The following is a 26,150-nucleotide window of genomic DNA, read 5'->3' on the forward strand; positions in this document are numbered from 1 at the left end:
TTGCACATTCTTCTTACAAAGAGCTGTCTGCTTTTATCCACTGCCCTTCCCGCCACCATCACTCTTGTCTGGGAGTACTGAACATACAGCACCTCGGTGTAAGAGGGTCATTGACTATGGCTCCTTTCTTCCAGGAATACTGCTGGGAAGCCATAGTCAACAACTGCAAACAGAAGGCCTGCGACTCTAAGGATGGGTTTACTCAAATCAGAAAGTTTAGCTTGTGGAGTGCAGAGTGAATCTGGCCACAGGCTCTTCCCAATGGAAGCTCGTAGGGAGCCCTGGCAACGTGCTGCAGCAAAAAAAAGTGGTTATACGTATGCCACACATCTGGTTAAGAAAATATTTATTTACATTTAAAAAGTCATGTTTACACAAGATATTACATTTACAATAGAACAGAAAAAATGATCTTATCTTGATATTTTTGCAAAACCAAAATTCAAACTGAGTTAAAGAAAGGGGATTGCCTTAAACTGATCTGGGGAGCCTGGCTTAATGTGAAAGGACCACTTTATGTCAATGGAGGCCAGGAGGAAAGGCTGGGATTTATCAAGGGGATAAGAGCTGTCAATGTACACTGAAAACATGAAGGAGGGTTTTTCAGCTGAAGGTGGACAGAGGAGAGGGAAGAGGCCTGAAGAAACTGTTCATTCTAGGAAAAGACAAGCTCTAGTTTATTTCTTACCCTTTTTCCCTTGCCTTTTCCCTTGCCCTTTCCCTTGCCCTTTCCCTTTCCCTTTTCCTTTTCTGCCCTTCTTCTTACCCTTCTTCCTTAACCTTAGCACCTTCCTGACTAAGTAGCCTTTCCAGAGGGCCTGGATAAGGGCAGCAGCACGGTTCTTGATAGCCAGCTCCCTTTCCTCCTCTTCCTTCTTCTTTTGGGCCAGCTCGCGCTCTTCCTTGACCTGACGATACTCCTGTTCGAGCAGTTCAAGCTTCTCTCGCAAATCCTTGAGTTCTATCTTCTCCTCAGCATACACAGTTTCTATCTGTTCCAGCTCCTCCTGTGTGAGATGAAGAACTTTGGTTAGTGGCATTACCCATAGAAGACTTCTGTGCTGTGCAAGACTTTCCAAAACAGTTCAACTTTGCTGTCTCAAAACTACAAAGTTCAAGGGTATGCAGAGCTCAACCACAGAGCTTCAAAGGAGAAATTAGGTTCTTACCTGCTAATTTTCTTTCTTTTAGACTCTCTAGATGGGCTTGATGAACCATTGGTCTGACGCAGTAAGGCTATTCTTATGTTCTCTAGACTGGTACAGCTTCATTGATGGGTAATGGCTCATCATGACCAGCAGGTGGAGACTGAGACCAAACTTTTGGTTATAGTACTTAATAGCTGTCCCTCCCTCTATCTAACAGTCTGCTGAATAGCCAGGCAGAACTAAGAAAAACTAACCATAAACAGTAACAACACTCCGACCAGGAGTAGCAACCAATATACAAGAATGCTGTTGGAAACTGCATAAGATACGCCCCTGCAGCAAAATGTCCCCACAACTCGCCAGCCGAGCCACAGCTGCTGTTCTTTGATCTCCCCAGCCCTCCCGCAGAAAAAGTAAAATCTTCACACGTAACGCTCGCAGAAACAACACGACAACAGACAGGGTAGAGTGCTGTACCGGTCTAGTCTAAAAGAAAGAAAGTTAGCAGGTAAGAACCTAATTTCTCGTTCTTTGTCAATACTCTCTAGATCGGTACAGCTTCACTAATGGGACGTACCAAAACAGTACTCAGCTTGGGTGGGACCCCCAAAGGGCCGACACCAAAACATGCTTACCGAACACTGCATCCCGATGCGCCTGAATGTCCACTTGGTAGTGACACACAAAGGAATGCAGTGAAGACCAAACCGCAGCTTTACAAATATCCACTGGAGGCACAAGAGAAGACTCAACCCAAGATGCCACCTGACCCCGAGTGGAATGAGCCTTGAGAAATTCCAGAACAGGCTTCTTCTGAAGAAGGAATGCAGAAGCAATAGTCTCCTTGATCCAGTGAGAAATGGTAGCCTTGGAAGCGCCATCCCCTTTATGAGGACCTGCTAAGAGGACAAAGAGATGATCCGATTTCCGGAACTCCTGGGTCCACTGAACATAAGAGCAAAGGACCCGGCAGACATCCAACTTGCTCAACTGCTTCTGCTCCAAAGAGCCCTCCTGACGTTCAAACACTGGGAGGACTACGGACTGATTGACATGAAAAGGCAAAACTACCTTCAAGGCAAAACTACCATCAAGGGCAAGACAGATGCTGGGTTGCATCCGTAGAAGTTTCGTCAGCAGAAAGCCTGCAGTCATAATGCCATTATACAGGACCATGGTGAGACCTCATCTGGAATACTGCGTGCAATTCTGGAATCCACATTATCGCAAGGACATGCAGAGGGTCGAGTCGGTCCAAAGGATGACCACCAGAATGGTCTCAGGGCTTAAAGGTCTCTCGTACGAAGCAAGACTAAACAGTTTACAGCTCTACACTCTCGAGGAACGCAGGGAGAGGGGAGACATGATTGAGACGTTTAAATACATCACCGGACGTATAGAAGTGGAAGATAACATTTTCCTTCTCAGAGGCCCCTCAACCACAAGGGGGCACCCGCTCAAACTCAAGGGCGGAAAATTTCACGGCGACACCAGGAAGTATTTCTTCACGGAGCGAGTGATTGATCAATGGAACAAGCTTCCAGTACAGGTAATCGAGGCCAGCAGCGTGCCAGATTTTAAGAATAAATGGGACGCCCATGTGGGATCCCTAAGTGGATCAGGGTAGAACATTGGCTAATATTAAGGGGAGGGTCTATAGAGTGGGCAGACTTGATGGGCCTTGGCCCTTTTCTGCCGTCATCTTTCTATGTTTCTACCTTTAGCAGAAAGAAAGGAACAAGCCGCAACACAACCCGCTGCCTAGAAAACTCCAGGAAGGAAGGCCTACAAGAGAAAGCCTGCAGCTCAGAAACGTGTCTTGCAGAAGTAATAGCCACCAAAAAGACTGCTTTAAGAGTAAGGTCCTTCAACGAGCAGGAACCTAAAGGCTCAAAAGGAGGGCGCACAAGCATGGACAAAACCAGACTGAGATCTCAAGACAACTGCAGGCCGAAACGAACCAAGCCAGCAGAGATGTCAAGTGCCGACCCTGCAGCAACCCGTGAAAAGCGGACAAGGCCGCAAGCTGAACCCGGAGAGAAGACTAGGCCAGACCCCTATCCAGACCATCTTGCAAGAACTCCAAGATGTTAGGCAAAAAAAGCATAAAAAGGAAGCACTCCCCGTGCAGCACACCACTCCTCAAATAGAACGCTCGTAAGCCCTGGAAGTAGAAAGACTCCGGGATCCCAAGAGAGTTACGATCACTTCATCTGAATAACCTTTCTTACATAGGCGTTCCTGCTCAAGAGCCAAGATGTAAGACAAAAAGGACCCGGTTCAAACATCGGAATGGGACCCTGAAATAGAAGGTTGGGCGAGAGGGGCAAAGAAAGAGGATCTGCCACAAGATGATGAACCAGATCTGCGTACCATGGGCACCGGGGCCAATCCGGAGCCACAAGGATCACGCAGCCGGGATGCTGAATAATGCCAAGAAGAACTCTGCCCACCATCGGCCACAGGGGAAAACACATACAGAAGGCCTTCCGTTGGCCACGGTTGCACCAGAGCATCCAGCCCCTCATCCTGAACATCCCTGCGCCGACAAGAACCGAGGCGCTTAGCATTGATACTCGTGGCCATCAGGTCCATGACTAGCTGACCCCAAGTCTGCACAACCAACTCGAAGGCTGTGGGACCGAGACACCACTCTCCAGGATCTAGCATATGACAACTGAGGAAGTCCGCCTGGACATTCTCCACTTCTGCTATGTGTGAAGCTGAGATGTCCAGAAGATGAGACTCTGCTCAGGCTATGAGCAGAGCCACCTCTTGCACCACCAGATGATTCTTGGTTCCCCCCTGACAATTGACATAGGCCACCGTTATGGCATTGTCCGAGAGAACCAGAACAGACTTGCAAGTCAACAAGGTCTGGAACACTAGCAATGCCAGCCGAATGGCTCTGGTCTCCAGAACATTGATCGACCAAGATGCCTCCTCTGGAGACCAACTGCCCTGAGCCAAGTGATCGAGACACTGAGCTCCCCAACCAAGGAGACTGTGATAATGACTGTCCACTGGAGTTGATCCAGACTCACTCCCTGCACCAGATTGGAAGACTGCAGCCACCAATGGAGATTGCGACGAGCTAACCCCTGAAGAGGAACGGGAGAGTCCAGATCGTGTACTTGGGGCGACCACTGCTGAAGCGGGTGCATGTGAGCTCATGACTAAAACGAACCACATCCAGGGAAGCCGCCATCGACCCCAGAACCTGGAGAAACCAGAAGACATCGGGAAGCCATCAGAAGGTGAACCTGCAACTGCAATTTGGCCACACGGGCCTCCAGCCTGAAGGCCTCCCCAAACCGGTATCGAAAAGAACCCCAAGGTACTCCAGGCACTGAGACGGGATCAACCGGCTCTTGGACAGGGTGACAACCCATCCCAACAACTGCAGGAACTCCACAACCCGAGCCGTAACCCAGGCGCACTCCTGAAATGACACGCGGATCAACCAGTTGTCCAGATAGGGGTGAACCAGAATGCCCTCCTTGCGTAAGGCCGCTTCCATGACCACCATAATCTTGGTGAACATCTGTGCAACCATGGCCAGACAAAAGGAAAGAGCACAAAACTGATAGTGCCGGCCCAAGATCGCAAAGTGCAGGAACCGCTGAGGGGAGGCCCGAATTGGAACATTCAAGTAGGCCCCTGTTAGATCAAGAGAGGTCAGAAATTCTCCCAGCTGAACCGCCAGAATGACTTGAGCATAGGGTCTTCATGCGAAAAAATGAAACTGAGAGCCCTGTTGACCCCTTTCAGATCCAAGATGGGCCAAAAAGTCCCTTCTTTCTTGGGCACCACAAAGTAAATGAAGTACTGGCTGGTGCCCCACTCTGCCTGAGGCACAGGCACAACCGCTTTGAGATTTAGGAATCTTTGAAGCGTCTGGTGAAACGCTCGCTTTTCCCAAGCCGCCAGACAAGGAGATGCGAGAAAATAAGAACATAAGAAGCGCCATCTCCGGATCAGACCTTCGGTCCATCAAGTCCGGTGATCCGCACACGCGGGAGGCCCTGCCAGGTATACACCTTGGCTTACCCTATAGCCAACCCTATCTCTATATGCCTCTCTCAAGGAGATATGCATCTAGTTTGCCCTTGAAGCCTAGGACTGTCGATTCTGCAATAATCTCCCCTGGGAGAGTATTCCAGATGTCAACCCACTCTCTGTGTGAAGCAGAACTTCTTGATATTAGTCCTGAACTTGCCCCCCTTAGCTTCATTTTATGTCCTCTTGTCCGTGACAAAATTGGACAATGTAAATAATCTTCTCTGCTCTATTTTGTCGATTCTTTTCAGTATTTTGAAGGTCTCGATCATATCCCCACGCAGTCTCCTTTTCTCAAGGGAGACAATCCCAGTGTTTTAAGTCGATCCTCATATTCCAGTTTCTCCATACCCTTCACTAGTTTAGTTTGCTCGCCTCTGCACCCTCTCCAGCAGTTTTATATCCTTCTTTAGGTAGGGAGACCATGTTGGACGCAGTATTCCAAGTGGGGTCTGACCATTGCCCTATAAAGCGGCATTATAACTTTCTCCGATCTACTCGAGATTCCTTTCTTTATCATGCCCAACATTCTATTTGCCTTTTTTGCCGCTGCCGCGCATTGTGCCGACGGCTTCAGGGTCCTATCTATCAGTACACCCAGATCCCTTTCTTGTTCACTTTTTCCCAGAGTTGCACCTGACATTCTGTACTCGTATTCCTTATTTTTACTGCCTAAATGCATTACCTTGCATTTCTCCACATTGAACTTCATCTGCCATTTCTCCGCCCAGTTTTCTAACCGACACAAATCGCTCTGGAGTTCCTCACTGTCCTCCTGCGATCTGATTGCCCGGCAGAGTTTTGTGTCGTCTGCAAACTTGATGATCTCACTGGATGTTCCGTTTTCCAGGTCATTGATATAAATATTAAAAAGGATCGGCCCAAGTACCGAGCCCTGGGGTACACCACTAGTCACTTTCTCCCAGTCGGAGAACTTCCCATTTATGCCCACTCTCTGCTTCCTATTTTCCAGCCATTTGCCTATCCATCTTTGTATATCTCCCTCTATGCCATGGCTTTGTAGTTTCCTGAGAAGTCTTTCATGTGGAACTTTGTCAAATGCTTTCTGGAAGTCCAAGTATATTATGTCCACCGGCTTTCCACTATCAATTTGCTTGTTCACGGTCTCAAAGAATTGGAGTAAATTCGTCAAACACGATTTCCCTTTCCTGAATCCACGTTGACTGGGTTTCATCAAGTCGTGTGTGTCCAAGTGCTGAACTATGCTATCCTTGATCAGTGATTCAATCATCTTGCCGGGGACAGACGTAAGACTCACAGGTCTATAGTTGCCCGGTTCTCCTCTCGATCCTTTTTTGAAGATTGGCGTGATGTTCGCTTTCCTCCAGTCGTCTGGTATCTGACCAGTTCTGATTGACAGGTTTGCAAGTTTTTGCAATAACTCTCCGATTTCAACCTTCAATTCCTTCAAGACTCTCGGGTGAATTTCATCCGGTCCAGGGGATTTGTCACTTTTAAGTTTGTCGATCTGGTAGTATATCTGATCTAAGTTCACTTCAACTGTGGTGAGGCTGTCCTCTATTTCTCCTGTAAACAGTTTCTCCGCTTCAGGTATTGTTGAGGTGTCCTCCTTCGTAAAGACGGACGCAAAGAAAGAATTTAGTTTGACTGCGATTTGTTTATCTTCCTTGATGTACCCTTTTCTTCCCTTGTCGTCCAGGGGTCCCACTGCCTCTTTTGCAGGTTTTTTCCCTTTCACGTATCTAAAGAAGGGCTTGAAGTTTTTAGCCTCCCGGGCTATTTTTTCCTCATAGTCCTGTTTTGCATCCCTCACCGCCTTGTGACATTTCTTCTGTTCATCTTTATGTTTGTTCCAGGCTTCGGTTGTCTTCGTGCATTTCCATTTTTTGAAAGAGTCCTTCTTTTCTTTTATGGCTTCATTCACCTGTATGGTAAGCCATGCCGGTTCTCCTTTGCCTTTAGTTCTCCGATCTTTGGAAATCCTCGGAATGTAGAGATCTTGTGCTTCTGCAATAGTATTTTTCAATAGGCACCATGCCTGATCTACTGTTTCAAGTTTGTCCACCATCTTCTCGAGTCGTTTTGTTACCATGGCTCTCATGCAATCGTATTTACCCTTTTTAAAGTTTAAGGTGGTGGTTAAGGTTTTGGTATGTTTCCCTTTCCCGATGTCAAGTTTAAAGTTGATTACATTGTGATCACTCGTTCCCAGTGGAACCATGACTTCTACTTCTGTTATCGGTCCGGTGAGACCATTTAGGACCAAGTCCAAGGTGGTGTCTCCTCTTGTCGGCTCTTTTACCATTTGCTCCAGGAAGCAATCCCCTAGCACCTCCAGGAACTTGGCCTCCTTGCCGCAGTTGGAGGCTCCTAGTTTCCAGTCTATTCCTGGGAAATTGAAGTCTCCCAATATAACTACATTGCCTGTCTTGCATACTTGTTTGATTTCCTCCATCATATCTGAGTCAGTGACCTCCGCCTGTCTTGGGGGACGATAGTAAAGGCCAATTTTTGTATCTGCACCATTGTGACCAGGAATTTTGATCCAGAGGGACTCCAGCTTCTCTTTCCTGTCTGTTGTAATCATTCCAACAGAATCTATTCCTTCCTTAACATATAGGGCAATACCTCCACCTTTCTGCCCTTCTCGATCCCTTCTATATAGTTTGTATCCCTGTAGTACTGTGTCCCATTTGTTTTCTTCATTCCACCATGTTTCTGTTATGCCAATGATATCCATGTTCTCATGTCTTGCTATCGTCTCTAGTTCTCCCATTTTGTTTCCTAGACTTCTAGCATTTGTATACATACATCTAAGTTCCCTTTGTGTTACCTTTTTGGACCTTCTACTCTTGGCTGTCCTTACAGTTTCATTTACGGTATCCTTTACTGCTCCTGTGTTGTCTCCCATGTTCCATGATCCGGCAATGAGCAGGAAAACTGATTGGACGTGATCTCGGCCCACCCCTGGTAAAAATCTTGCAACCAAGTGCCCACCAGAACCAAAGGAGGTACCAGCAAGAAGTCATTGGGTGGGCCGGATGGTCAAAGGGCTGGTGGAGGAATCATGGGCCCCCAAAAAAGGACTGCATACGCTGAAAGAAAACGACCCCAGGAAGACCCAGAAAGAAGCAGCTCCTTGACCAGGGCAATATTTAATTTAATTTAATTCTTATATACCGCTAATAACCGTGAGGTTTCTAAGCGGTTTACAAAAATGATGCATTAAAAGATACAATAAATAAAAATAAATAAGTTAGGTACTTGGAAATTCCCTAACTGTCCCAAAGGCTCACAATCTAACTAAAGTACCTGAAGAAACAATTTATGAAAAGTAAAGATAAATATATAAAGACAGAGGTAGAGATAGAGATAGAAATGAATATTCCAACAAGATGGCGGCCAGTTAGGTCATCATTGCTATGGGTTAAAATACCAGGAAGGAAAGGGCCTGAAATAAAGATAGGCCTATACTATCGTCCACCTGGACAAACCGGAGATATCGATGAAGAAATGGAAGCCGAGATGAAGCGAGAATGCAAAAGCGGTAACACAGTTATTATGGGAGACTTCAACTATCCTGGGATAGACTGGAGTCTTGGAAGCTCAAGATGCTCTAGGGAGGCAGATTGCTTCATGGAGCAGCTTGTAGAGAACCGAACGAGCGGAAAATGCCACTCTGTATCTAATCCTAAAATGGGCTTAGAGGGGACCGTTGGGAAACAGCGATCATAAATATGATCAAGTTCAAGGTGGAAATAGGAATACTGAAAGGAAAGAGAACCATAGCGACAACTTTTAACTTCAGGAAGGGAAACTTCGAAGCAATGAGAGGAATGGTAAAGAAGAAACTTAGGAACACTTCCAAAAAATGGCAGACGGTAGAAACATGCCTGGTCCTTTTTCAAGGACAATGGTGAGCGAGGCGCAAAATCTGTATATCCCCAGATTCAGAAAAAGGGTGCAACAAGAGTCGAACAAAAGACCCGGCGAGGGATAACTAAAATAGTGAAGGAAGCGATAGGCAATAAGAAAAATTCATTCAGGAAAATGGAAAAAGGACAAATCTGAGAGAAACCGGAAAGAGCACAGGAAGTATCAAAAAGAATGTCACCGTGTGGTTCGAAAAGCCAAGAGAGTATGAGGAGAGACTAGCCAGGGAAGCACGAAATTTCAAGCCATTCTTTAGATATGGGCCTCATCTGGGGCAGCCTCCTTGGAGCGGCTGGGGCACGGGCAGTGTGTATGGGAGGGAATGCATGGATGGAAGAACATCGCAGGGGAGGAGACATAGACATCCTGGGACTGTCGGCCAAGTCTCTTCCCTGAAGAAGCCCTTTTTCTGGAAACGTCATCGCTCCTCCTAAACTTACTTGCTCCACTTCATCACTGACGCTGAAACCGTGGATTGAAGACAAAGTTTTATTTTATTTTTCTTTCCAGCTTATGATTTATCTTTAATCTTATCTATTGTTTGCATTTTGTCTTTGTTTTGTTCTATTTCTATCATTTAAATTTCTCCAGAATTCTACTGTTCAACGTCTCCCCCTTCTGCTTCTATTCCTTTCTCTCCTCTCTTCTACCTCCCAAAGTATTTAGATCAATGCTGTCTTGTTAAAATGTTTATTTTATTTTTATTTTTCCTCTAACTCTACTTTTCACTTCTCTATTACCCTCCAGGTACTTTAGTTAGATTGTGAGCCTTCGGGACAGTAAGGGAATTTTTCAAGTACCTTTCCTATTTCTAATCTTAATGTATATTTTCTGTAAACCGCTTAGAACCTAACGGATGTAGCGGTATATAAGAAATAAATTACATTACATTACATTACATATGTTAAAGGGAAACTACCGGCTAGAGAGGAGGTGGGACCACTGGACGACGGAGACCAGAAGGGAGCGGTGAAGGAAGAAAAAGAGGTCGCAGAAAGACTTAACATGTTCTTTTCGTCTGTATTTACAAGCGAAGACACAACCAACATACCGGAACCTGAACAAATATTCAATGGAAATCAAGCTCAAAAGTTAACATCCATGGAAGTGAGCCTTGATGATGTGCGCAGGCAGATAGAAAAACTAAAAACTGACAAATCCCCGGTCCGGATGGAATCCATCCAAGGGTTCTGAAAGAACTAAAGGAGGAAATAGCGGAACTATTACAGCAAATTTGAAACCTATCTCTGAAAACAGGTGTGATCCCGGAGGACTGGAAGATAGCCAACGTTACGCCCATCTTTAAAAAGGGATTAAGAGGTGACCCGGGAAACTACAGACCGGTGAGTCTGACCTTGGTTCCGGGGAAAATGGCGGAAGCACTGATAAAAGAAAACATTGATGAACATTTTGAAAAAAATGAACTTCTGATAACCAGCCAACATGGTTTCTGCAGGGGGAGATTGTGCCTGACTAACTTATTGCACTTCTTCAAGGGAATTAACAAACAGATGGACAGAGGAGACCCCATAGACATCATATACCTAGATTTCCAGAAAGCCTTTGACAAGGTGCCTCATGAATGTCTACTCCGGAAACTGAAGAACCATGGGGTGGACGGAGATGTGCATAGATGGATCAGAAACTGGTTAGAGGGTAGGAAACAGAGGGTAGGGGTGAAGGGCCACTACTCAAGACTGGAGAAAGGTCACGAGTGGTGTTCCGCAGGGCTCGGTGCTCGGGCCGCTGCTTTTTAATATATTCATAAATGATCTAGAAACAGGGACGAAGTGTGAGATAATAAAATTTGCGGACGACACCAAACTATTTAGTGGAGCTCAGACAAAGGAGGACTGCGAAGAATTGCAAAGGGACTTGGACAAACTAGGGGAATGGGCAGAGAGATGGCAGATGAAGTTCAATGTTGAGAAGTGTAAAGTATTGCATGTGGGAAGCAGAAACCCGAGGTACAATTATACGATGGGAGGGATGTTATTGTCTGAGAGTACCCAAGAAAGGGACTTGGGGATAATGGTGGACATGACAATGAAGCCGACGGCACAGTGCGCAGCGGCCGCTAAGAGAGCGAATAGAATGCTAGGTATAATCAAGAAGGGTATTACAACCAGAACGAAAGAAGTTATCCTGCCGCTGTACCGGGCAATGGTGCGTCTGCATCTTGAGTACTGCGTCCAGTATTGGTCGCCGTACCTTAAGAAGGATATGGTGTTACTCGAGAGAGTTCAGAGGAGAGCGACCACGACTGATTAAGGGGGATGAAAAGCCTTTCATACGCTGAGAGATTGGAAAAACTGGGACTCTTTTCCCTGGAGAAGTGAAGACTTAGAGGGGATATTTTCTTCACACTTCTACCTCTAACCCTCTGTTGTAGTTCCTTCCTATTTCTCCTACTGTAAACCGCGTCGAGCTCTACGAACATGGGGATGATACGGTATACAAACCTAAGGATTAGATAAGATATGATAGAGACTTACAAGATCATGAAGGGTATGGGGAGAGTAGAGAAAGACAGATTCTTCAAACTTTCAGAAAATAAAAAAACAAGAGGGCATTCGGAAAAGTTGAAAGGGGACAGATTCAAAACGAATGCTAGGAAGTTTTTCTTTACACAACGTGTGGTGGACACCTGGAATGCACTTCCAGAGGACGTTATAGGGCAGAATACGGTACTGGGGTTTAAGAAAGGATTGGACAAATTCCTGCTGGAAAAGGGGATAGAGGGATATAGATAGAGGTTTACTGCACAGGTCCTGGACCTGTTGGGCCGCCGTGTGAGCGGACTGCTGGGCGCGATGGACCTCAGGTCTGACCCAGCGGAGGCATTTCTTATGTTATGTTCTGTGCTGTCTCCCTTGTCCTGCTTTTGTGTTTGTTTTATTTTGCCTTTGTTGATTTTTCTTTTAAATTTCTTTTTTGTTGGTTTTTTGTTCTGTCTCTGCTGTTTTCATTTGGGACTTCCAGTCTCGTTGGTGTTTGCTTCTTTTGAGCTCACCTACCGATTTCCAGTTTGACAGTTGCTCCGATCTGGCAGCTGAGGGAGCCGTTGCCTGATGCCTGAATGGTTCTATGGTGGCGGTTAAGAGTTGAAGAATTGGGTCCTGTTTCTTTTCGTGGTGGATGGGAGAGTTCTGGCGCCACTAGCGGAGAGGAGGGTGGGAGCACTGCTTCGCCCCCTCCCGAACTAGTATAGGACTAGCTCCGTTGAATTCAAGCTTCAACAACGGCGTGCTGAGGGCAGATGAAGGCGGGAGTCAGCCCATGCCGCCACAGAGGGACTACATCGGACCGGCATGCAAGGTTGGTCAAGCCAGCTCGACCTCTTCCCCGTTATCAGCAGGGAGAGGAGATTAAATCTTTTTCTCCCTGTTAGGTCGTGGGAGAGGCGGAGCGGTGATCGCACTCCTCTCCTGAGCGGGCTGGCGAAAAGATGTCAGCCCGCTGCTTGAAAGCAATCTTTTTTTTTTTCCCTGCTGGGTCGTGGGAGAGGCAGAGCGGTGCTCACATGCCACTCCTGAGCTGACACTCTTCAATATTAATATGATGATCTACATGCTGTGGAACTGTGACCAGGTGCCGTGCTGGAGAGGGGCACTGCTGCTGGTCTCGGTGAGCTGAAGTGTTCTCTCCTGCTGGATCGGGGGAGGGGTGTAACTATGATCAGGTGCCCTGCTGGAGAGGAGCTCCCGATACTGCTGATGGTCTCGGTGAGCCGTTAGCACCGCTTCTTTTAAAGTGTTCTCCCCTGCTGGATCGGGGGAGGGGTGTAACTGTGATCAGGTGCCCTGCTGGAGAGGGGAACTCACGCAGATGCCCCCGAGCAGTGCCATCCCGAGCAGCCGGACGGATACGGTCTTCAGGCAGGCGGGACATTTTAGAGTCTGTCAGGGTCCGAACCAACTTTACAATCCTCTCCAAACGAAAAGGACCCCCGAAAGAGAAATTGTTAGTTTAGTCTTAGATGCCGCATCAGCCACCCAAGCACAAAGCCATAAGGTATGACGCGCTGCCACTCCAAGAGAAGAGGATTTCGCAGACGGCTACAAGTCATACAGGGCATCCAAGAGATAAGAGGCAGCCATCTCAATCTTTGCCACCTCCTGATCCACCAAGGACCAGTCATCAGACTCATGGTCAAGGACACGTTCGGCCCATCAAAACATGGCCCAAGCCACACAGCCCCCACAAATGGCTGCCTAGACCCCTAAGGCAGAGACATCAAAATTCTGCTTAAGGAGGGCCTCCAACTTATGCTCCTCAAAGTCCCTTAAGGCAGAACTGCCTCTACCGGCACAGTATGCCGTTTAGCAATAGTTGAGACCACCATGTCCACCACTGGCAACTTAAAGGTATCCCTATCCCCCTCCAGGACATAATCCTGAATATCCTGATGCATGGGAAAGGAGCGGAATGCAGAGCGAATCTCCTGAAGCAGAGGGTCTACCATATGCGGGGTCTCCTGTGTCTCCTCCTCAAAACATAACACCGAGGAGACCTGAAGAATCAGCTCCGGGAGTGCGTCCCGCAGAAAAATGCGCACCACGGATGCATCGTTGCCGGTAGATGAAACCGCAGAAGCCCCGCTACCAGCATCCCCGAGAGTATCCTGGAGGTCTCCCTAAGGGTCCAGGTCCTCATCCATTGAAAACTGCTCCTCAGAAATAAAATATTTATCCCAAGTCACCTGAGGATGCTTGGACGAGGTGGGGATGCGACTGGCACTGAGGGGGGCCCAAATTGGAGTAGACATGGAGGGAAACCCCCCCTCGAGATCCCCAGGGCGGAAGCAGAACCCAGGGCGGAAGCTATATGACTTGCCTGTATTGGTCTCACTAATGATTAAAAAATCACTCAATAAATCTCGGCTTCACCAATTTTCAAATGAGTATACAACTCTTGTTAACTTTTGTGCTCAGAATCAAGGAGACAATAACGGGGGCGAACCCCAGCATTAATATCTCACCATTCAATCATCGCAACTAATGGATAGTATAAAAGTTCAAATTATTGACTTAAAGTGCCACTACGGCAACACTACTATTCTTTGTTATACAAGACCGGCACCTTAAATGTAGGCCTTTAAAATGCTAGCCTATAATTAAGGCGCCTGTTTTATAAATCAGCCACGATTCTACATGAAATCGGCGGCCATTTCTTAGGCAGCTGACAATACAAGCCAGCCCTACATTTTTAAGGACTACAGTTGGAAAAGTATTAGATGAGATCCTATTGAAATAAAGTACTAAAATAAGGAACATGTCTAAAAAGGTACCTGCTTCTCTCCCATATCCAAGTCATATTTCTGGATCCAGTTCTCAATTTCTGTCTCAACCTTATACTTCCTCTGAAGAAAAATAAGTTAGAAGAAAAATAACATGTAGCAGAACATCCTAGAAATGGTGTTTTAAGTATACTTTTGTCTATAAACCAATTGTTCTTTGCTGATTAAAGAATCCACTGTTTCCTTTATATATGGCAGCATATTCTAACATGATGCCAACTGATACGACCCAAGAAACAGTAAGGCTGAGATTCAAGTCAAAGAAGCCTCCTAAGCGTATCTATGGTATGCCAAACAAAGAGATAGGATAAGATCTCTATTCCATATGGGAAATAATGTGATAGATCAGCCCATTTGTGGATATTCACTATCCTGCCAGCAGATGGAGATTGAGAACCACTGACTTAGTGGCGTCATCCTATAGGCATTCTGTACAGCCTCCTAGCTAGACAGTATTCATCAGTCTCCAGTAGATGCTATTGAGATGTCCTGTGTAGTCTGACTCTGGTCAGGATAGGCCTAGTTGGGTAAGGTTTTAGAGGATGTAGTTCTCCTTCCTATATTTAAAATAAATAAATAAATACAGTGAGTAGAGTGGCAGCCCTTGAGTTCCTGTCTCTAGTCCAGGTACTCAAGGGCTGCCACTCTACTCACTGTATTTATTTATTTTTTTAAAATATAGGAAGGAGAGACAGAATCTCAAATATAAGTAAACCTCCACAAAAAATCTGTTCAGAAAGGAAAATATGCACATATAAAAAAAATCACCACATAAAATTTAAACATGTAAGAACGACTAAGACAGGACCATTTTCACTCAGTGTTCAATTAGATCCAAACATGATTTATTTCCCAGTCACCAGCATCAGTTGCTTTGCTTTATAGCAGCGGTTCTCAACCCAGTCTGATTTTCAAGACATCCATAATGAATATGCATGAGATAAATTTGCATGCACCACCTCCACTATATGCAAATTTTTCTCATGCATATACATTGTGGATATGTTGAAAACCAGACTGGCTAGGTGTGCCCCAAGCACTGGGTTGAGTGCCCCAAATATAACTCAAAGATGTGGAAATATATTCAATGACTTTGCGATCTACTGGTTGATCGCAATCGACCATTTGGGCACCCCTGCTGCTATGATATCCTGTCCTGACCTGAGGATAGGGATTTAGTTTAAAAAAAACCTGCCTTATTTCCATTTCCTATTTATAAACTTTAATCAATACAGTTACAATACTACTTGATTCTACGTAAAGCAACAAAAAAAATTTTTCTACCCTTTGTCATTTCTGCTTTAACCATCTTCTCTTCATTCTCTTCTTTCTATTCTGCATTTGTCCTTGCTCCCTTCCATGCAACATCTGTCCTCTCTTTGCCCCTTCCACCCAGCCTCTGCCCACTTTCTCTCTCTCTCTACCCCTTCCATCTACTGTCCACCCTCTCTGCCCCTTGCATCCATAGAAACATAGAAAAATGACGGCAGAAAAGGGCCAAAGCCCATCAAGTCTGCCCACTCTAGTGACCCTTCTCCTTGAGTTTGCTCACCAACCCCCTGCCCTTACCTCATTAGAGATCCCACATGAATATCCCATTTATTTTTGAAATCTGCCACGCTGTTGGCCTCAATCACCTGCCGTGGGAGTTCATTCCAATGATCGACCACCCTCTCAGTGAAGAAATACTTTCTGGAGTCACCATGAAATTTCCCTCCCCTGATTTTCAGCAGATGCCCTCTGGTGGACGAAGGTCCCATAAGACGAAAGATATCCTCTTCCACCTCGATACGACCCGTGATATATTTAAATGTCTCAATCATGTCCCCTCTCTCTCTTCGTTCTTCAAGTGAGTACAGCTGCAATTTATTCAGCCTTACTTCATACAGAAGATCCTTGAGCCCTGAGACCATCCTGGTGGCCATCCGCTGAACTGACTCAACTCTCAGCACATCTTTCCGGTAATGTGGTCTCCAGAATTGAACACAATATTCCAAATGAGGTCTCATGGACCTGTACAGTGGCATTATGACTTCTGGCATCCTGCTGATAAAACCTCTACGGATACAACCCATCATTTGCCTTGCCTTGGAGGAAGCCTTTTCCACTTGATTGGCAGTTTTCATGTCATCACTAATGATTACTCCTAAATCCCGTTCTTCCGTGGTCCTAACTAAGGTCTCACCATTTAACGTGTAAGTCCTGCACAGATTTCTTTTACCCAGGTGCATCACTTTGCATTTTTTAGCATTGAAGTTGAGCTGCCAAGTCGATGACCATTGTTCTAATAGTAGTAGGTCCTGCGTCATACTGTCAGGCATAGTGCTTTTACCTACTATGTTGCACAGTTTGGTGTCGTCGGCGAACAATGATATTTTTCCTCTGAGCCCTTGGGTCATATCACTTATGAATATGTTGAATAGGATTGGACCCAAGACCGAGCCCTGCGACACTCCACTGGTCACATCCGATGTTTTGGATGGGGTACCATTTACCATCACCCTCTGAAGTCTACCGCTCAGCCAATCCTTAACCCATGTAGCTAGTGTTTCCCCTAATCCCAGCGATTTCAACTTGTTCAATAACCTGCGGTGTGGGACGCTATCAAAAGCTTTGCTGAAGTCCAAATACACTACGTCCAGGGACTCCCTGGCATCCAGTTGTCTTGTTACCCAGTCGAAGAAGCTAATCAGATTTGATTGGCAGGACCTGCCCTTGGTAAATCCATATTGATGGGGATCACGTAGATTTTCTTCATCTAGGATTGTATCAAGTTTCTGTTTGATCAGTGTTTCCATGAGTTTGCATACTATGGATGTGAGACTTACCGGTCTGTAATTCGCCGTCTCTGTCCTGCAACCCTTTTTGTGGAGTGGAATAACGTTAGCTGTTTTCCAGTACAAGGGGACTCTTCCCGTGCTTAGGGAGAGATTGAAGAGCACAGACAATGGTTCCGCCAGGACTTCCCTCAACTCTCTGAACACCCTGGGGTGTAGGTTGTCTGGTCCCATGGCTTTGTTCACTTTGAGTCTTGAAAGTTCGCAGTAGACGCTACTGGGCGTAAACTTGAAGTCTTGAAACGGGTCTTTCTGGCTTTCCCTTGTCTGTAAAAGTGGACCGGATCCCGGCGCCTCACAGGTGAAAACCGAGCAGAAGTATTCATTTAGTAGTTCGGCCTTAGTGGAATCCGATTCTGCATAATTCCCGTCCGATTTCCTGAGTCGTTCTATCCCATCTTTGTTTCTTTTCCTGTCACTAATATACCTAAAGAAGGATTTATCCCCTTTCTTAATGTTCCGCACTAGATTCTCCTCTATTCGGAGCTTGGCCTCTCTGACTGCCTTCTTGACAGCTTTAGACCTGTCCTGATAGTCTTCTTTTGCCTCCTGCTTTCCTAAATATTTGTAGGCAATAAATGCTTTTTTCTTCTTAACGAGGTCTGAAATTTCAGTACTGAACCACTGGGGTCTTTTGTTTCTCCAACTTTTGCTGACCGTTTTTACATAGTGATTTGTTGCTTCATGCAGGGTGGATTTCAGAGTCGACCACATATTCTCCACGTTGTCGGTTTGTGCTTGGTTTTGCAGCTCCCGATGGACAAAATCTCCCATGCGTTCGAAGTCTGTGCCTTTAAAGTTGAGGACTCTCGTCACTGTATTCGATCTAGAGAAACCCCCCATCTGAGGTTAAGCCATACCATGTTATGGTGGCTGGAGGCCAGCGTATCTCCTACCAATACTTCTGTGACGCTGTCTCCGTTGGTGAGTACCAGGTCAGTATCGCCTCGTTTCTAGTGGGCTCCAGTACCATTTGTTTGAGTCGTGCACCCTTTATGGAGGTTAATATTCTTCTGCTACCAGAGGTAGTCGCAGAGAGTGTGTTCCAATCTGCATCGGGCATGTTGAAGTCTCCTAGCAGAACTGTGTCCCCGCGCAAAGTGATGTTCTCTATATCCTCGATCAGTTCTATGTCCTTGTCTTCCTGTTGTCTAGGAGGTCTATATACCACACCAAGGTATAAGCATTTTTTGTTCCCTCTGGCCAGGTTCACCCAGAGGGATTCCCCGGAGTATCTAACATCTGTGATTCTGGTAGTCTTGATGTTTTCTTTAATGTATAGTGCTACCCCTCCTCCTAACTTTCCCTCTCTGTCTCGTCGAAGCAAGTTGTAGCCCGGTATAACCATATCCCACCCATGCGAGTCTGTGAACCAAGTCTCAGATATTGCCACCACATCTAGGTCTGCGTTCATTATTTCAGTCTCCAATTCCAGAATTTTGTTGCCCAAACTGTTTGCATTAACATACATTGCCCTCCATACCTTATTGTTGTTAAGTCCCTGTGAAGAGATTCCCTTCTGATTTAGTGTGACTCCCATTTTATCGTGTATACTATGCCCTTTCCATCCACTGTCCGCCCGCTCTCTGTTCCATATGGCATCTTTCCCTCTTTCTATGTCCCTTCAATAAACTGTATATCCTGTGCCCTTTCTCTCCTTTGTACACGATTCATTTCAGCTTCACCCCCCTCCCCTATGCTCTGGCATCTCTCTCTTCTCCTTTCCTTCCTTCCGTCCCACTCCACCCCATGCCCTGGCATCTCCCTCCTCCCCCCATATGCACTGACATCTCTCCCCTCCCTTCCATGGTCTGGTAGCTTCTTTCCTTTCCCTCCCATGGTCTTGGCATCTCTTGCCTCTCCTCTCCCTTCCCTGGGTGCAGCAGCAGTAACATTTCTCTTCCCTTCCCCCCCCCCCAAAATGGGTGCAACAGCAGAACATTTATCTTCCCCCTCCCCCCCATTCGTTGCAGCAGTAGCATTTCTCTTCCCATCCCTCCCAGCTCACACACCCGTCAGCAGAGTCGCTAGGCAAGTTGTAAGCTTCCCTCCATGGCTGACCTACCACGGAGGGAAGCTTACAACTTGCTGCTTTTACTTGCTTTGAGCCTTCCTCGTTGTCGGGTCCAGCCTACTTTCTGTTTCCGCAAAGGCAGGACCCGGCAATGAGGAAGGCCCAAATCAAGTAAAAGCAGCAAGTTGTAAGCTTCCCTCCGAGGATCTGTCGTGTGCGTGCCGGCTTCCCTTCTCTTCCCTCCGAAACCGGAAGTTGCGTCCCGTAGGGGGGAGGGAAGAAAAGGGAAGCCGGCACACACATGATGACATCATGGTGATATCCACACACTTCCAGGTGCCCCGAACCATGGCCACTACTTTTAGTGTGCCCTGGCTCGAGAAAGTTTGAGAGACATTGATATATCTGCACAAGGAGTTAAGTGTAAGGAGGGAGGGACAAGCATTAAAAATGAAATCTTTTGAGCAGTATATTCTACAAGTCTTGGGAATATTTGAAAGAAGTTCCTCTACCTGTGGGTAAGACAGACATGTGTGAAAATGCAAAAAGACCTGGTGGCCCAAACAGCACAGTTACTTACCATAACAGGTGTTATCTAGGGACAGCAGGCAGATATTCTCACGAATGGGTGGTGACACCGACGGAGCCCTGGTACAGACCACTTTAAAAGTGCATCACCAATTTAATTTTTTAGAAAGTTTGCGATAGCCCGAATTGTTCATGCGCGAGTGCCTTCCCGCCCGACATAGGGCATGCGATTCCTCAGTTAAGATAAGCCAGCTAAGAAGCCAACCCGGGGAGGTTTACGAGCATGCTTCTGGAACAAATTATGCTCGTAAACCAAGGCTCCACTGTATTTGTTATTATTGCATGTTACTGTCATTTTGATACAATTGTTATGAAGAAATAAAGAGTTGAAACAAGCAAATATTCCTTTTTTTGTGCAGTGATTTAAATCATATCCACCTTTGGTATATCCTATACGTCTGGAATAGTCTGAAGGGACAGTAAGAAAGGTGAAATTAGATCTTACCTGCTAATTTTTTTTTTTAACCTTAAGTCCATCCAGATCAATCCAGAACCCACCCAGTTTGTTGGATCACTGGAACAAACTACCGGTGCAGGTGATCAAGGCCACTAGCGTGCTCGACTTTAAGAATAAATGGGACATCCACGTAGGATCTCTACGTGGGTCGAGCAGCACTCTGACTTAATGGGGTGGGACAGTAGAGTGGGCAGACTTGATGGGCTGTAGCCCTTTTCTGCCATCATCTTTCTATGTTTCTAAAAGACAACAGAAGTTGGTGGATGGTGTTATCCTGCCTTCTACAGTCTACAGTAAAATATCTCTTTTACTTTCAGTGAGCCTTAGAGTTGGTTCTCAGTTCTGTCCCTTGGTTCCACAGGGGAATTAGTTAACTTCTTTTGGAAATACTGACTAGCTGGGGCCTGCATAAGTCATTTAAACAATGATATCACTAACGCAGTTGTTCTCAGTCTTCATCTGTTGGTGAGAGGGCAAATTCGCATATGTATGGGTTAGTCTTAGAGACTCAGGCGAGATCTAATTTCATCTTACTATTTTCAGTATATAAAGATATATTTTTGTCTAAGGGCTCCTGCTGTTAGTTCACTAGACATATACATTTTTTTGTTTTAGTGTAACAGTGAAGAATCACTAAGGCAGGGGTTTTCAGGATTTCCCCAATGAATATGCATGAGATCTATGTGCATGCACTGCTTTCAATGCATATTCATTGGGGAAATCCTGAAAACCCGACTGGATTTGGCCCTCAAGGAGGGACTTTGAGGACCCCTGCACTAAGACATCGGTGTTAATCATAACTATTCCTGCTTCTGTAAACTTAAGAAAGGACTCAGAATATGAGGAGAAATGGCAAAGAGGCAGTAAGATTCAAGATCTCGTTATCTGTGTACAAAAACAAAATAGGAACACATATAAAATTCTAAATTCCCAGTAAGCATGTAATAAGAAGGGGTAAAGCATTACACAACTAAGCAGTGATTAAACATAGAAACATGCCATCATGCCCATCCGCAGCAACCATGATCTCTTTCTCTCTCCGAGAGATCCCACATGCCTATCCCAGGCCCTTTTGAATTCAGACACAGTCTCTGTCTCCACCACCTTTTCTGGGAGACTGTCCCATGCATCTACCACCCTTTCTGCAAAAAAAGTATTTCCTTAGATGAGAGCCCATCACCTCTTAACTTCATCTTATTACCTCTCATTTCAGAGTTTCCTTTCAAATGAAAGACTCAATTCATGTGCATTTACATTACGTAGGTATTTAAACGTCTCTATCATAACTCCCCTCTCCCGCTTTTCCTCCAAAGTATACAGATTGAGATCTTTAACTCTGCCTCCAATAGAAACATAAGGTGCACATCAATGCTGCTGGTCATCCCTCTCCCTTGTACCTTTCTGAGAGCCAATTCCACCTCCCGATGCTCAGTGATCTCTGTGTTAAGCTGTGTCCGTAGAAGCTGCAGTTCAAGCTGCAATTTGAAGCATCTGCTCTCAGAAGCACGATAGTCAGCTTTTTGCTGTTTCTCTGCTTCTTGCTTGGTACGACGAATGTTCTCACCAGAGAATTTTTCCAACTGGTGGAGGTGACTTTTCAGTTGTCGAATAATTTCATTTTTGTTTGAGATCTAGGGCCCAAATCAATGTATTTCAAGACAGAGAGAAAAATATGTTTGAATGGATTTTAAAGTTAGGACCACTGCTGTCTATGGAGCTATCCAGAGCAAACCTTTTCCAAAGGATAAGTGATCCCTTACATAGCAAAAAACAAATAAAATCCCTTATATAAAAAAAAAAAAACCACTCTTAATCCCTTACCCAATTCTGACTTGCTGCACTTAATCATGCTCTGCTATACTTCTAAACCTTTTATCAATAAAGATAATCTTATTTTTTTTCCAAAATACTGTATTGTTTAGTAAATTTGTACAAATTGTCATCTAGGTCAGTGTTCTTCAACCACCAGTCCGTGGACTGGTGCCAGTCCACAGAAATTTCCTGCCGGTCCACAGAGCCAGCACGTGCATCAGGCCCAAAACAGTGCCGGTCCACGGTGCAATCGATACAGCGCCATTTTATGCCACCCCCGGTATTATCTTCAGGCTGGCTCCCTCTTCTTCACTAATTCAGTGTACAAAGCTGCGGGCAGTGGCTCCTATGCGCATCCTGTGCCTGAACCAGAAGCCTTCTCTCTGATGTTGCGATGTCAGAGGGAAGGCTTCCAGATGAGGCACGGGACGTGCAAGGAGCCGCTGCCCGCAGCTTTGTGCACTGAATTAGTGAGGAAGAGGAAGCCGGCCTGAAGATAATACCAGGGGTGGCATAAAATGGCCAGGCGGGAGTAGGCCAGAAAGCACAGTTACTTACCATAACAGGTGTTATCCAGGGACAGCAGGCAGATATTCTTAACGCATGGGTGACGTCACCGACGGAGCCCCGGTACGGACATTTTTCACTAGAAAGTTCTAGTTGGCCGCACCGCGCATGCGCGAGTGCCTTCCCACCCGACGGAGGAGTGCGTGGTCCCCAGTTAAGATAAGCCAGCTAAGAAGCCAACCCGGGGAGGTGGGTGGGTCGTAAGAATATCTGCCTGCTGTCCCTGGATAACACCTGTTACGGTAAGCAGGACAAGCAGGCAGCATATTCTTAACGCATGGGTGACCTCCAAGCTAACAGAGAGGGAGGAGGGATGGTTGGCCATTAGGAAAATAAATTGTGTAACACAGATTGGCCGAAGTGCCCATCCCGTCTGGAGAAGGTATCCAGACAGTAGTGAGTAGTGAATGTATGAACTGAGGACCAAGTGGCAGCCTTGCAGATTTCCTCGATGGGCATGGAACGGAGGAAAGCCACAGAAGCAGCCATAGCTCTGACCCTGTGGGCCGTGGCAGCACCTTCCAGTGAGAGACCGGCCCGAGCATAACAGAACTCAATGCAGGCAGCAAGCCATTTGGAAAGCGTCCGTTTGGAGATAGGACGACCTAGACGGTTAGGGTCGAAGGACAAAAGGAGATGAGCGGTGAGCCCTGGTACGGTCAAGGTAGTAAGCAAGGGCACGCTTACAGTCCAGCGTGTGCAACGCCTGTTCCCCAGGATGAGAATGGGGCTTAGGGAAAAAGACAGGCAACACAATGGACTGGTTGAGATGAAAGTCCGAGACCACCTTGGGAAGGAATTTAGGATGGGTACGCAGAACCACCTTGTCATGGTGAAAAACAGTGAAAGGTGGGTCGGCAACCAGTGCATGCAGCTCACTAACCCTCCTGGCAGAGGTGATGGCAATGAGGAAAAGCACCTTCCATGTAAGAAATTTGAGTGAAGTTGTGGCAAGAGGCTCAAACGGAGGTTTCATGAGTGCTGATAAAACCACATTCAGGTCCCAGACGACTGGAGGAGGCTTCAGAGGTGGTTTGACATTGAAGAGGCCTCTTATGAACCGGGAAACCAGGGGATGAGCCGTAAGAGGTTTTCCGAGGATAGGCTCATGGAACGCAGTGATGGCACTGAGGTGGACTCTGATTGAGGTCGACTTGAGGCCAGCGTCAGAGAGAGAGAGCAAATAGTCCAGTACGGTTTCCACCGCCAATGAGGTGGGATCGTGGTGATGAAGCAGACACCAAGAGGAGAACCAGGTCCACTTCTGATGGTAACATTGGAGGGTGGCCGGTTTCCTTGAGGCATCCAGGATACGACAGACAGGCTGAGAGAGATTCTCTGGAGAGGTCAGCCCGAGAGAAACCAAGCTGTCAGGTGGAGCGAGGACAGATTGGGATGCAGTAGAGACTGATGCTGCTGTGTAAGTAGAGTAGGAAACACAGGAAGAGGAATGGGCTCCCTGGAGCTGAGCTGGAGTAGGAGGGAGAACCAGTGTTGGTGAGGCCACCGAGGGGCGATGAGAATCATGGTGGCTTTGTCCCTGCGGAGTTTGACTAACGTCCGCAACATCAGAGGTAGTGGAGGAAAGGCATAGAGGAACCGATCCGTCCAGTCGAGCAGGAATGCATCCGGGGCCAGACGATGAGGAGAGAAGAGTCTGGAACAGAACTGGGGCAGCTGATGGTTGTGAGGAGCTGCAAAGAGGTCCACCTGAGGGGTGCCCCACTGAGCAAAGATGGAGCGGAGTGGGGGGGGATCCAGAGTTCACTTGTGAGGTTGAAGGATGCGGCTGAGATCGTCGGCCAGGGAGTTCAGTTCGCCCTGGATATAGACAGCCTTGAGGAAGAGACTGCGGACCGTGGCCCAGGTCCAGATGCGGATGGCCTCCTGACAGAGGAGGGTAGATCCGGTGCCGCCTTGCTTGTTTATGTAGTACAGGGCGACTTGGTTGTCTGTGCACAGGAGAAGAACCTGAGGGTAGAGAAGGTGCTGGAAGGTCTTGAGGGCATAGAACATGGCCCTGAGTTCCAGGAAATTGATGTGATGTTGACGCTCCTGAGGGGTTCAGAGTCCCTGAGTGCGAAGTTCTCCCAGGTGAGCTCCCCATGCATAGGGGGAGGCATCTGTGGTTATGATCATGGAGTGAGGGGGTAGATGAAAGAGTAGACCCCTGGAAAGATTGGATGAGTTCAACCACCATTGAAGAGATTGCTGAAGAGACGATGTCACAGAGATGGGATGAGAAAGAGGATCGGTGGTCTGTGACCATTGGTTGGCTAGAGTCCATTGAGGTGTCCTGAGGTGGAGTCGTGCCAGAGGAAGCACATGGACCGTCGAGGCCATGTGGCCCAGGAGGACCATCATCTGCCGAGCTGGAATGGAGTGATGAAGGAGCACCTGGCGGCAGAGGTGGAGCAGGGTCCGTTGGCGGTCGGAGGGGAGAAACGCCCTCATGAGAGTGGTGTCGAGAACGGCTCCAATGAACTGAAGTCACTGTGTGGGAAGCAGATGCGACTTGGGGTAGTTGATCTCGAACCCCAGGAGATGGAGGAAGGAGATGGTGTACTGAGTGGCTTGTAGCACAAGTGGAGACGTAGGTGCTTTTACCAACCAATCGTCCAAGTAGGGGAACACCTGGAGGTTGTGAGACCTGAGAAAGGCCGCCACCACAATAAGGCACTTGGTGAACACCCTGGGCGATGATGCGAGGCCAAAGGGTAGCACCTTGTACTGATAGTGGCGGTGCTGTATCTGAAATCGGAGGTAGCGACGTGAATTCAGATGGATTGGAATGTGAGTGTAGGCCTCTTTGAGGTCCAGGGAACATAGCCAGTCGTGTTGAGAGAGAAGAGGATAAAGCGTGGCCAGGGAGAGCATTCTGAACTTTTCCTTGACCAGACACTTGTTGAGGTCCCGGAGATCGAGGATGGGACGAAGGTCTCCTGTCTTCTTGGGAACCAAGAAGTAGCGGGAGTAGAATCCCTGACCCCTTTGGTCTGTGGGAACCTCTTCGATGGCATTGAGGAGAAGGAGGGATTGGACCTCCCTTAGGAGGAGAAGGGACTGGGAGGAGTGGGACGCAGACTCTATAGGAGGGTTGTCTGGTGGAAGAGTCTGGAAGTTGAGAGAATAGCCGTGGCGGATAATGTTGAGGACCCACAGGTCTGATGTGATGACCTCCCAACGGTTGAGGAAGAGTTGGAGACGTCCTCCGATTGGCTGAGGAAGAGGTAATGATGGTGGAAGACTGGCTATGCCCTGGAGAAAGGAGTCAAAAGGGCTGAGATGGTTTTGACGGAGGAAGAGGCTTGGCAGGTTGGTGAGATTGAGAGCGAGCCTGAGTGTGTTGTTGTTGACGAGGTCTGCGAGGCTGCTGTTGGGGAGGGTTGAGAGGCCTGGCCGAGAACCTGCGCTGGTAAGAGGACTGTGGTCTATAAGGACGAGCAGGTGGAGC

General features: G+C 46.9%; 1 protein-coding gene across 3 annotated transcripts in view; it reads right to left on the reverse strand.

The window, feature by feature from the left end:
• Positions 1–329: 329 nt before the first annotated feature.
• Positions 330–26,150, reverse strand: part of IQCD (IQ motif containing D) — a 44,508-nt gene continuing 18,687 nt past the window's right edge. For 2 of the 3 annotated variants that reach the window (XM_033955856.1, XM_033955857.1), the window contains exons 3-5: positions 21,715–21,948; positions 14,413–14,484; positions 330–1,007 (exon numbers count right to left, since the gene is read on the reverse strand). In XM_033955856.1, the coding sequence (XP_033811747.1) occupies positions 678–1,007; positions 14,413–14,484; positions 21,715–21,948 (636 nt within the window). In that variant the 3' untranslated portion in view covers positions 330–677. The remainder of the gene's footprint in view (positions 1,008–14,412; positions 14,485–21,714; positions 21,949–26,150) is intronic. The other variant, XM_033955858.1, reaches the window with a different exon arrangement.

The sequence above is a fragment of the Geotrypetes seraphini genome, chromosome 8 (genome assembly GCF_902459505.1).
Source record: "Geotrypetes seraphini chromosome 8, aGeoSer1.1, whole genome shotgun sequence".
Taxonomy (NCBI): Eukaryota; Metazoa; Chordata; class Amphibia; order Gymnophiona; family Dermophiidae; genus Geotrypetes; species Geotrypetes seraphini.